The 13,101-nt window shown below is 37.6% G+C and overlaps 1 protein-coding gene and 1 long non-coding RNA gene across 6 annotated transcripts in view; one reads left to right on the forward strand and one right to left on the reverse strand.

Annotated features, from left to right (window-relative positions):
* Positions 1-956: 956 nt before the first annotated feature.
* The window catches only part of LOC134665459 (uncharacterized), a 430,855-nt gene continuing 418,710 nt past the window's right edge, over positions 957-13,101 (reverse strand). For all 5 annotated transcript variants that reach the window (XR_010098373.1, XR_010098374.1, XR_010098375.1 and 2 more), the window contains exons 2-3: positions 12,901-13,080; positions 957-969 (exon numbers count right to left, since the gene is read on the reverse strand). This is a non-coding gene — a long non-coding RNA (uncharacterized LOC134665459). The remainder of the gene's footprint in view (positions 970-12,900; positions 13,081-13,101) is intronic.
* On the forward strand, positions 4,957-10,035 carry LOC134665632 (lymphokine-activated killer T-cell-originated protein kinase homolog). The gene is made up of 6 exons (XM_063522590.1): positions 4,957-5,150; positions 5,444-5,739; positions 6,286-6,481; positions 7,555-7,675; positions 8,280-8,353; positions 9,632-10,035. Exons 1-6 carry the CDS (start codon positions 5,048-5,050, stop codon positions 9,781-9,783), a joined length of 942 nt encoding a protein of 313 aa, XP_063378660.1. The 5' UTR covers positions 4,957-5,047; the 3' UTR covers positions 9,784-10,035.

A 13,101-nucleotide genomic window follows, 5' to 3' on the forward strand; every position in this document is an offset into this window, starting at 1 on the left:
CAGCTGCGCGTTTAGCGCATTCGTGCAAGGGGCCGTCCATTGCTGCCTTTATTTGGTCCGTCCACCTCATCGGCGACCTTCCTCGCGCTCGGGTACTTACCTTCTACTCTGCTCTGCAACGGTAAAATAAACACCACGAAAAAAATTGTTAGGTACCTCCCAATATGGGTGACACAGAGACAAGGGGCTAAGCAAACTTAGATTTATATTTGTATATTTGTACAGTCGCCATCAGATATATCGGAGCGGCCAAGGCGCTCACAAATATCTGAACACGCCTCTATTGTCAAGGCGTCAGAGTGCATGTTCAGATATTGTGAGCACCTTGGCCGCTCCGATGTATCTGACTCTGACTGGCGACTGTACATACAGGATATGCCACAACAATGGAGTTGTTATAAAACTTAAAGAACAACATACGCACTTGACTGATCTCATCAAAGAAAGTAATTGTGATTCGGTCAAATTATACCCAATTGTACTGAAAAACTAACTACATGTTACTTATTTACAAGTAGTTATATCATTTGTTTAGTTTAATCTTAGAGAAATATAGGTAAAGGAAAGAATGGTAGCTCTGTATATAAGTTTTCTTACCAAAACGAGAGTTAAGTTTTATAGTCGACATCTAGCGACAAGTAGTGGAGTTATCAGTAGGTACCTGACCACAGAATAAATAATAGTACTAGGTACAGAAAACTCACTCTCTAACAAAACGCGTCTGTTACGATCAGCACAGATATGGCCGCTAGGTGGCGACAGCGCCACGCGCGGCTTATGGCTTTCCCCAAAATTGGTGTGGAACGGATGTACAGCTTGGCAAAAAAGAGTAGAAATTAAAAAGTGGCAACACTGTAGTGTCGTCCCTTTCAAACCAGCTTAATTTAATATAAAGAAAACGGGACTACACTACAGTGTTGCCACTTTTTAATTATTGCCAAGCTGTACTTTTAGCATAGAAGTAGCATCCTATAGAAGTGGTATACGCGTGCCTCCGTGAGGGACAAAACATACGCAAATGCGACACTGTGATTGGTCAAATTCATATTAACTCACATTATAGACGGGTCTAACGCGAATTATATTCAATTACCTTTATTTACCGACGTTTCGACACAGGTTTCACTGGTCGTGGTCGCGGCTGACTGATTGTCCCAGCAAAATGTCAAAACAGAGATTTGTGCATCTACCCGACGAAAAGTGTATGGAAAAGTTTGGGGTAGACATCACATTTTCAAACCACCCACCACACATAATGTTAATTATTGTCAATAGTCCGACACGCAACACTCACAATATCCACGCACCCGTCCGAAGATAGATCCTTTGGCACAACTCGAGGATAATAATGTCCTCGAGTTGTGCGAGAAGCAATTGAAACCAAGAAACACCCCAGGAATTTTAATAGGGAGGATGGTTTCAACTTATCGCCAACTTGGGAACCAGTGATACAGAAGCTAAAGCCAAAGGATCTATCTTCGGACGGGTGCGTGGATATTGTGAGTGTTGCGTGTCGGACTATTGACAATAATTAACATTATGTGTGGTGGGTGGTTTGAAAATGTGATGTCTACCCCAAACTTTTCCATACACTTTTCGTCGGGTAGATGCACAAATCTCTGTTTTGACATTTTGCTGGGACAATCAGTCAGCCGCGACCACGACCAGTGAAACCTATGTCGAAACGTCGGTAAATAAAGGTAATTGAATATAATTCGCGTTAGACCCGTCTATAATGTGAGTTAATATGTATTCAAAACGCGAAAGTTTAAAATATTATATGGTCAAATTCATTTGTTGCCCACCATTATCAATACTAAAAAAAAGGTGGGGAACAAATAAAATGTGAGACTGTGACAAGGACAAACAATAATAGCGCTTTCGCTGCTACTCCTACTGAAAGATACATAAGACTATCCCGTTCTGTCAGTTATCCCCACCACTCATGCCCAATCCAGTTTAATACTAGATTCATGACTTTTAGTTACCTGTAGCAAAGCGACGAAATCGCGGAGTGAGCCACGCCTGACCTGACGTAAAATGTACCTACTGCCAAAACAATGTGCTACTAATATTACAAGCAGGGAGTTGAAAATAGAATGTCAGTTAATCCGGTTATAATATAAGCTGAAAATTTTCATCCAGAAGTGACCCGCAATTTTCTGGCTCCTCTACACGATGGGCCAACGCCGGCCACTCCAAGGGACGCAGGCATGCGGTAGAATGAGATAGCAATATCACTTGCTCCCTCTAACGCATAAATGCGTCCCTTGGAGTGGCCGGCGTTGGCCCATTGTGTAGAGGAGCCATTCCGGATGTCGTCCACCCAACGGACGCCAGGCGCTTCGCTTGCTCAGCTATTAATATTAGCACGAACAGTTAAACAACAACAACAACTTGTAATACAAATAACTATTACTTAATGTGTAGGTACTTACGTCTTACATCAAATTAAGTTGTCCGCCTAAATTCCGTCTATTTGTCTGTTTCATGTCTATCAGTATTTATTTATTCTTGTTCGGTCAGCTATTCAAAGAATAACCAATTTTAGTTTTTGTTTAGTGAATTAAATACCAGTTTAAAGCGATATGTAACATTATCGAGCAAAAACTACATGCATAGACTGCTTATTACTGAAAACTCAAATTAACTCTATATATAAACTTTCACCACGATGGACCAAGTTGGTATCGTCTTGGGTCGTCCCATTCGTTTTTCGTCAAGTTCTTAAATTAGTCGAAAAATATCGGGCGGCGGCGCGCCACGAAAAAATCCACGGCGGCGGCGTAACGCCAGCGGCGTGGGATTTTCAACTTTTCAATATACGTATAATGAGAAACCAAGATTTACTCTTAAATCAACACGGGAAAAATCTCAAAAAGACTGTTACGTCGTTTTTTTTGGTTTATTGTAGAAATATCATGAAAAAAACATATTTCAGTATGTTGGACGTTGCCAGGATCGGTGTAAATAAAAAGATACGCCGCGTAATGAAAAGACGTCCAGTATTTTGGACGTTGCCGAGTATAGACTACCTATTTTACGTGCATAAGGTTTTTTTTAGTCCAATTCATGTTTAGTCCAATTCATATAGAATAATTGTATTTTTTAATTAGAAATACACTTACTGATAATGCCAACTTATGTAATGAATTGAAGTAAACCTATTATTTTTATATTTTTGGAATAACTTTATAGTTCGTATGTGGTAACATTTTACCAGTCACCAGTCATTGACGTCATTTATTTAACATTAAATCAAACAGCGGGTTATCCTAGGAAGTAATAACATCTAAGCAATGGTTTTTACAATAATGCATGCACTTATCAAAATTTTCCTAACAAATTTCTCAAATGAAATCGGGTATGTCTCTTGATGAAAACAAATCCACACACAAACAGGAAACAAACAAGCACACACACACACCACATCCACAGGGAAAAAATCCATAAAAATATTTTTTATCTATTTGGTTCATTACGTAATACGGCAAGTAATGACTTTTTTAAATGTTTTGAAACACCTAACATACCAGAAAATTTAATAATTTTACTCTTCGCGTACTTGGCAACGTCTAACATATTGGACTTAGCAAAAGTGCCGTGTTGTCAATTACAACGGGCAAAATACTGGACATTACACTTTTTACACTTGTTTTACCCATAAACAAAAAACATTTTTATGTAAATCATATTGCCACGTAATAAACAGATCAGTTAGTAACCTATTACACGTTTTATTTTAACGCTGCTTAATACTGTCATATAAAAAAAAATATGAAATATGGGTAAAATGTCAGTCTGTCGGATGCTTCCTTGCAAGTTCTGCGTTCTGTAGGACTTTGTCAAAAAGATTATGTTTATGTTCACACTGGTTCCCAATATTTTCTTATATACTCATACTTAAAAATAACATATCATTCAAAGGGACAAACATATCATTCAATCATTCGAGGAAAGTAACGCAATGCTTTAATATTTGGTGCAGAATTTTTTTTCTTGGGATGTCCATTATAGTGGACTTTATCGATTTAAGGGTTAAAATAAATCAAGCAATGAATGTAAATAAAAACGGAACATCGGAATGCTAAAGCTAATAGGCACGTCGCACGCGCTTTATGACCATTGATTTTAAATTTGTACTCTTGCGGACTTTGTCTCGGCGCGAATTTTAAACTATCGGCGGCGCGCGCTGACTCCTTATGGCGGCGGCGCGCCGCGGCGGCGCGCACGTCTATCCTATTCTGCTTTCGGCACCCATTCTACATGCGTCACAATCGTCGGTGGCTTTCAATGTAGATTGAGTGACGAAAGCAGAATAGGACTAATTTAAGAATTTGACGAAAAACGAATGGGACGACCCATGGACGATACCACCAAGTTTTGGCGGCCAGCTTGAACCCAAGTTTTTTATTTTAAATTCTAAATTTGCTGTGTCACGCCCCAGAGATATATGAAATATCCCATAAGTACAATAAATATTTAGCGAACGCTCTAACGGTGACGGATGATTTGGTGCAACCGACCCTAAAAAATCTAAAATCTTGATCTAGATTTTAAAATTAGAAAGTAATTTAGGAAACTTTTCTTAGTAGCGCCATCTATGTAAAGAACTGGAAAGTATAATTTGGTTTTGAGTTTTAAATAAACAAACAATCAACACAGAAGGACAGAAGGTACGAAGTTGTCTTGTTGTTTTCAAAATAAATAGTAAAATATTAAAAAATCTCTGATAAAAAAAGTTTAGGTGCAACTTTTAACTAAGCCGCTAGTGCCGCCATCTGTTACAATCAGATGGCACTCCATTGATTATCTTTTTATTGTCGAGAGATCGATTAATCGAGTCGAGCATTAAACAAAATTTAACGCTAGCAACACTTTTAGAAACGTCATTTTTTCTCTTTTTTCTGACGCGTTATTAATCGAATTTGAATTTCGAACGAGTAACGTTTGAAATTAATTAAAAGACTAAAGTAGGGTCTGTGTTTACGTATTGTTATAAAACACATTTATTTAATTCTTAAATTGTGCGTATTATTTGACAACAATGAGTGAATTCAAAACACCAGTGAAAGCGAAGGCGTTGGATTTGAACGAGAAGATTACAATTCCTCCATCGCCGTATTTAAGCAGGCTTGGATATGGAACAGGTATTTAAACATTTAACTTTGTTTCGACAGTATAAACAATGAAAGCAAGCAACAAACGTTATTTAGAATAAACGGAATCGTTCGTTTTTGTTGTTTAGCTTGTAAATGCTACAAAATAACTCTACATACAACAAATTTTGGTTCTGACTAAATTTTGGTATAAGTATACTAATAATAGATAATTGAGTTTAGACTGGAAAGAGTCTAAACTCAATTATCTATTGAACATGATGTATGGATTACATTATATAGTCAGAATTTCGCAATTTAACTATTGATACATCAATTTACAGGTGTAAACGTGATGCAGCTTATCCGTTCCCCAAAAGCCGGACAGATTCGCTCACCATGGGCGCTCAAAATGATCAACAAGAGAGTCAAACCTTGCAAAGTTTACTCCGAAAGACTGCAGGTCGAAGCGGACCTGTTGAAACGCATGTCTCATCCGAACATAGTTGGGTTTAGAGCTTTCAGTAATGACAAGATATTGTATCTGGGGATGGAGGCTTGTGATCTGTCGCTGGGTGATATGATTGAGAACAGGATTGATGATGAAGCGGAGCCATTTAGTCCGAAGCAGATGCTGAAGGTATGTTTTGTCATAAGCTTTTATTACTTTTTACACTGTAAAACTTTGTTTGTTATTTTTCTACAGCCCAGTGTCTTGACTCAATTTTGCACTTTATTAAAAGAAAAACATAGTACATAAAATTATTGTTGACATCAACTTTAATGTTAATTTGGTTTATATATTCAATTGTTTGACATGTTTTTCATTGTACATAACGATTCTTATTGGGAGACACAATTAATCTTATTATTTTAAATGTATAATGTAATTATTGACGATCATGATGAGAAGATAAACATAATTTTGACGAATGTAGCAAATTTATAGTGTAATTTTCATCTTGAAATAAATAAATCTAAATCTAAATCATGATAACGAATATAAGAAATAAACTAAACATTAAAATGAATACTTTAAACTATAATAACTGTGATTAAGTTCAGGTAACTCTAATAAAATGAAATAATTTATCAAATGTCGCTTTCCTTATCAAAAGGAACCTTTATGCAGATGACAGAATTTTCTAACATTAAACTCAGTAACTATTTGTTATTTTAATTTCAGGTAGCACTAGACATAGGCAGCGCTCTAGACTACCTGCACACTAAAATGCAGATCCTTCACGGAGACATGAAGTCCTACAACATCCTCGTCAACGGGGACTTTGTGATCTGCAAGCTGTGTGACTTCGGGGTCACGCTGCCGCTGGACGAGAATGGAAAGGTGGATATGGAGAAAGCAGGGAAGGCTATGTATTTTGGTATGTTTATTATAATTATGTTATGTTATGTTCATGAACAGCCAATCTTTTTTAAGGTTCCATACCCAAAGGGTAATAAAGGGACACTATTACTAAGACTCCACTGTACATCTGTCTGTCACCAGGCTGTTACTCATGAAGCTAGACAGTTTAAATTTTCACGGATGATATATTTTTGTTACCACTATAACAACAAATAATAAAACGTACGGAACCCTCAGGGGGCGAGTCCTATTGACACTTGTCCGGTTTTTAATTAAATCGGGAGCAAATGAGCAGACAAATCGCTTGATGGTAAGCAATTACAGTCTTCTGTACCCTGCCAGTGGTGTTGTAAATGCGTTGCCGGCCTTTAAGATGTAAGTATGCCCTTATCATCAAGACAACACTATGACCTCAAAGATTTCCATAAGATACTAGAACGCAATAACAAGAACCGTCTGAGAGGTCATCAGTATAAACTGATGTCCCGCAGGTCCTACAATAATCCTCATAGACACATCTTTAGCAACAGAGTGGTCAAAGCTTGGAACAAACTCCCAGAGGACGTAGTATCGGCCCAAAGTGTCAATCACACTGAAAACTGGGATGGCTCTGATGGCTCTAGATACAGGCATTATCAGTTATTTCAACTGCCTGCCTGCTTCACAAATAATAATAAAGATTTGATGGTTATGTTAGTCTGGAAATACTGCAGGTGACTGTTTATCCCACAGTTTAGCTGTGCGAGGCAGGAATGTAAAAAATAATCATTTATTCAATATTGCTTTGAATAAATGACTAAACGACTATTTTCTATATAAATAGAATTAAATGTAGAAACTCCATCTAAGTGGCGAACATGAAAATGTCGCGCAACTCTTCATAGATGGGCGTAAATAAGCTGCCCCCCAGAAATCAAAATTTCTTACTAAATGTTTGCCCCTCCCCCTTGGCCATCGGCCATATAAACTGCCCCCTGGCCCATCAGCTGGCTATGCCCTTGTTTTCATATATTCATATAGAAATACATGTGATGTAGGTATAAAATAATTCTGCATTACCATTTATAAACTATAATTTGTATTTTACAGGCACCGAAGCCTGGAGCGCCCCTGAAGTGATCCACGGCGGAGAAGTCACTTCTAAGACGGATATCTGGCCGCTGGGGCTAGTCATATGGGAGATGATGGCGCTAGCTCCTCCGCATACACAGGCAAGGAATTTTTACACACTTATTAGCTTCACTGCGTACATTGTTAACTTCAAACATTATAACTTATTGACATATATCTAAGGATGAGCCTCAGATATAGTAAAGCCCGTTAAAATTGTACTGGTAACCACGGTACACGGTACGGTACTGGACCCGGGTATGTCCTTAAACTCCGTCCAGGATATATATACACCGGTGGTCTTGGACGTGGTTTAAGGACATACCCGGGATGTGACCTTAAACCACGTCCAAGACCACCGGTGGACGGGCAGCAGCGTCCCTCAAATTCGGTGAACTCGACTGCGATCGCCAACCCGCCTGCCAAGCGTGGCGATTATGGCATTCACCCCCCAAAAAAGGGGGAGGCCTATGTTCAGCAGTGGACGTCTTATGGCTGAGATGATGATGATGATGAACCACGGTAACTCCGGGTTTAATTGGTTAACCCCGGGTTAGGGGTTGTGCACAAATCACGCGAGGTGTTTTCGGCTACTTTTTGACCAGTTATCTATCGAGTGATTGGACCAGTTATCTGAAAGGTGAATCTGAAGTGATGAATTTTTCCTTTAGTTAAAAAATAGGTACTTTAATAAGTATATGCTCGCAGGACACCACTATGGAGATGGACAGTGAAATGGACGAGTCTATGAGCGAGGACTACTTCTCTGATAAATATGGTGAGAGCTTTAAAAAAATTTTTTCGGATGACAAACTAGATATCATAAAAAAAAAAAAAAAGAAAAAGTGACCCAACTCGCAGTTGGATTATTCTGATGGTATGGAGAATTGAATTTTCATGGTGGTATTAGATTTTATTTACAATAACCTTATAAATCGAGAATTTGAGACACCATTATTGAGACGTTCAGTGTTTTTTAAACAATTATGGCTTGGATGTTGTTGGTTGTTGTTTTTTTTTTTCTGAATTCCTGAAAGGATTAAACAAACAGCATTATCTTATGTGTACGTTATCGAGCTGGCAGTAAATGTGTTAATGATGGTGTCAATAAAAACAGTATGTTTTTCAAATAAAGAATTGTTATTTACATTTTAATGAATAATGAGTTCAAAAACTGACGGCATTTGTCAGTTTTTGAACGTATATATTTTTTCTTCTCGATTTAGGTTCCAGCTTTTGTAATGTACAGTCGCCATCAGATATATCGGAGCGGCCAAGGTGCTCACAAATATCTGAACACGCCTCTATTGTCAAGGCGTTACAGTGCGTGTTCAGATATTGTGAACACCTTGGCCGCTCCGATATATCTGATGGCGACTGTACCTGTGGTCTAACTTTTCCATTACTACCATGGATTTCAAGTTGTTCATATTTTATGGACACGAAATCTGTATTTTTAGTATTTAATATTGGAATTTGAACCACTTGAAACTGGAACCGATCGCAGCGCCACCTGCGTTGAGTGCATATTCCTCATTAAGGGGACTGATTACCAGTTCGCTGTACGATATCGGCCTGTCAGTTAAACGCAAAATTTGACAACTCCGAACAACTGACAGGCTGATATCGTCCGGCGAACTGGTATTTGTATACAGGGTGATTTCTGGGTCGTGATCCAGAACCACTTTTTCTGAATCTGTAAATGATCCACATTATCATATGGTAGTATTTGATTAAAAGATAATTACTTTAATTATTCTTATTTTTCAATTAAAATTAATGTTATACTAAGTAATTATGGTCACCCTATGACTTTTGACATACGCTGTATGGAAAGCGACAAGACGTCACATTGAGTAGGGTCACCAAATTGTATGCAACAATGATTTTTCCTACTTGTCATCTGGAAAATAATCATCATTATTGGTGATAAACAATAATTAACAACATCATTAGGCTCATCTTTGGATTCTGTATGATGTCTGGCTCTCTTGCTCCACGACCCCGAAATCACCCTGTATATTTGTGGCCCCCCTTAGAATAACATTCATTCCAGGCACCCGTCCTCCGATCCCGGCGAACATCGAAGTATCCAAATATGCGGAACCCCTCGGCGTGTTCCACGCGTGCACAGAATTCGAGCCCAACCGACGACCCAGTGGAAAACATCTCGCGGATGCGGCGCAAGCTATGCTCAATAAGATATGAAAACTATATGAGACGAGACGAGGTATAAGAGGATAAGTTATACAGTGTGTTTTCTGTAACAGGAGCAATAAATTAAACTGTAGACTGTACTCCTCAAACTGACCAACATTTGTTCAGCAACTTTTGAAAATAACTCATGTTTTGATTTTTATTACACTTTAAAGTTTATTCTAAGACGCAATGTATTGCAAATTTTGTTATTTTAAAAGCGTGACAAGTAACGTCAAACTCACTGATGTCAGCGTACATTGAAGGCAATATTTATTTTGTATGAAAACGAGGAAGTCTACAGGATTCATAATTTTTAAAAGTTGCTGAACAAATGTTGGTCAGTTTGAGGAGTACAAGCCTTTAGTTTAATTTATTGCTCCTGTTACAGGAAGCACCCTGTATACTAGCCCCCTTATTCATAAAACTTAACGGGCTTGATTTAGTTATATTATGTTTTATCCCTTTCTTACAAATATATGTCTAAATGACTCATAAGGACAAACGATTAGTAGCTAATTGAGGTTTGTAGCGCGTATTTATGAATAAGGGGGCAGGTACTTATTTACTATACTTGGTCAAGCAGATCTTGTCAGTAGAAAAAGGCGGCAAATTTGAAAAATGTAGGCGCGAAGGGATATCGTCTCATACAACATTTGAATTTCGCGCCTTTTTCTACTGACAAGATTTGCTTGACCATCTATAGTAATTCTATCTAAAATATGACAGAGCATAACGGCTGTAAGTTCAGCCATCGGAAAACCAATTTTTGTAAAATGGCATTACACAAACAATCGACATTACATGTTAATACAATATCAATAAGGATGGTAATCCACCTACCCAATATTTGATCAAATGTGCATTGCGTCTCACTCTCATTAAGCAAAATGTGAGACGCAAATACAAATTTCATCAAATAATGAATAGGTACATACAAAGTAAAGTAAAGTAAGACTGATAACAGTTTGACGGCAAATTATGTACATCAATGATACTATTATTATATAATATGCAAGAGTGGTAGAGAGGTTGGATAACGAAATTTCGATTTTCTTGTTTCGCGATGGACCCCCAGATTGTGATGGATAGTGGTAGTGGCGCCCCCTATGCACAGTTTTGCGTAATATTCCCTATTTGTAAATACTTATAGGATCAATATTTTACGAGATATGAATGATTGTTGTAGGCAAAAATAAAATATTTCTGAAAACTTACATGAAGTCTGTGAGAACAGGAAACATCAGTGCAATATTGGATCTATACAAAACAAGGGCCCTCGTGACAAGAGTGTGAAACAGGCTGAAGTTATACATACAATGATGAAGGTGTAGTAGAAAAACAAGATAAATTAAAAACCGGGCAAGTGCGAGTCGGACTCGCGCACGAAGGGTTCCGTACCTTAAAGCAAAAAAAAAACCGGAAAAAAATGCAAAAAGAAAACGGTCACCCATCCAAGTACTGACCCCTCCCGACGTTGCTTAACTTTGGTCAAAAATCACGTTTGTTGTATGGGAGCCCCATTTAAATCTTTATTTTATTCTGTTTTTAGTATTTGTTGTTATAGCGGCAACAGAAATACATAATCTGTGAAAATTTCAACTGTCTAGCTATCACGGTTCGTGAGATACAGCCTGGTGACAGACGGACGGACGGACGGACGGACAGCGAAGTCTTAGTAATAGGGTCCCGTTTTACCCTTTGGGTACGGAACCCTAAAAATAGTCTGGCATGTTTAAGCTAAGATGTGCAATTTGGATTGCTAAAACAGTGAATGTTCCCAACCCTCATGGCCTTCGGTTTGGTTGGCAACGGCTTCCTTTGTCAACCAGAACCAGAAATAAGTGCAACATTAATTTATGGTCTCTTCCATGTTTGTGGTGCTGAATTTCATAAGCTATATGGGAAGCAATTCGATAAAGTAATAAGACTGGTAAGCTCGAAATATTTTTTGATCTTGCTAAGAAAATAATATTTTGATAGAACTCGGCAGATCCCCATTTCTACATAAGTAAAATAGTTATTTGTACAACAAGAGATCAAAGTTTGATATTTCTTTGAGTGCTTATTTTGAGTCCCGTAGAAGCGAAAGATTCTATAATAGATTCACGAGCGTAGCGAATGAATCTAATTTAGAATCTTGAGCGTAGTAAGGGATTCAAAAGCGCACGAGATGTAAATAACTTTGATCTCGTGTAGTACACAAAATTTTTCACCCTAAGCAGTGAGAACATACCTAGAGGGACAGAGATAATAGAACCCAAGTATATCGAACTTGTATTAGACCCCGCATGTTGAAATGACATTTGACTATAAAGGTCACTTGAATGACATTTTGTCTCACTCAGTGAGCAAAATGCGATTTTGCTCACTCATTTTGTCTCACTCAGGGAGCAAAATGCGACTTTGGTCACTGAGTGAGACAAAATGACTCAGTGAGCAAAATCGCATTTTGCTCACTATAATATTTTAAACTTTCATTCATTCATTTTGCTGGGACAATCAGTCAGCCGCGACCACGACCAGTGAAACCTGTGTCGAAACGTCGGTAAATAAAGGTAATTGAATATAATTCGCGTTAGACCCGTCTATAATGTGAGTTAATTTTGCTCACTGTTTTTAAGAAGCAAAGTACCCTTGTTCGAGCTGCTGAGGTGAAAAAAAAGTTTCATTGATGTACATATTTTGCCGCCAAACTGCCATATTTAGTAGGAAGTAAGCTTCCTGTATAATAAACAATGGCACATGTACCTACATTACATTTATTAATCTATGAGTAATATTAGGTTTCCAAAAAAAATTGTCAAAACGTTGAAATAAAACAAACATTAAATATGGAAAACAACTATATTTCCGTAACATAAATAAAAATTTAACAACTATTCAACCTTACCTACAGTCAGTCATTGTAACTAAACTGATTAACATCTATTTTATTTATTAATATTACTATGGAAATGAGACAAATGCATCATATTCACATTGGAAATTTCTATTTCATTTCTTGATTAATGTGTAAGTATACATTGTAATGCAGTTTTCTGAAGTGAAGTTATAATTTTCTAAGTTTAAAAATGTGTTTACATTACATATGGTCCTATTTTCCCGCACTAGTGCGTAAAATAGCACTTTTCGTGCGATGTCAAAAGTTTAAAGGGCCATATTTACTGTAAAATGTTGTACGATACATGTGCGAATAGGTAATTCGCAACTCGTGTCGATTTAAAACACTCCCTTCGGTCGTGTTTTAATTTATCGCCACTCGTTTCGAATTTCCTATTTTTCGCACTTGTATCGTAAATAACTATTCTTCAATGCATTGTGTAATAT

This window comes from Cydia fagiglandana, chromosome 6, assembly GCF_963556715.1.
Source record: "Cydia fagiglandana chromosome 6, ilCydFagi1.1, whole genome shotgun sequence".
NCBI classification, from domain to species: Eukaryota; Metazoa; Arthropoda; class Insecta; order Lepidoptera; family Tortricidae; genus Cydia; species Cydia fagiglandana.

Coding starts and splice junctions, on each gene's coding strand:
- LOC134665632 (XM_063522590.1), top strand. CDS start 5,048: ATGAGTGAATTCAAAACACCAGTGAAAGCGAAGGCGTTGGATTTGAAC. Junction 7,676..8,279: donor CTAGCTCCTCCGCATACACA/GGCAAGGAATTT, acceptor AAGTATATGCTC/GCAGGACACCACTATGGAGA. Junction 8,354..9,631: donor CTACTTCTCTGATAAATATG/GTGAGAGCTTTA, acceptor CATTCATTCCAG/GCACCCGTCCTCCGATCCCG.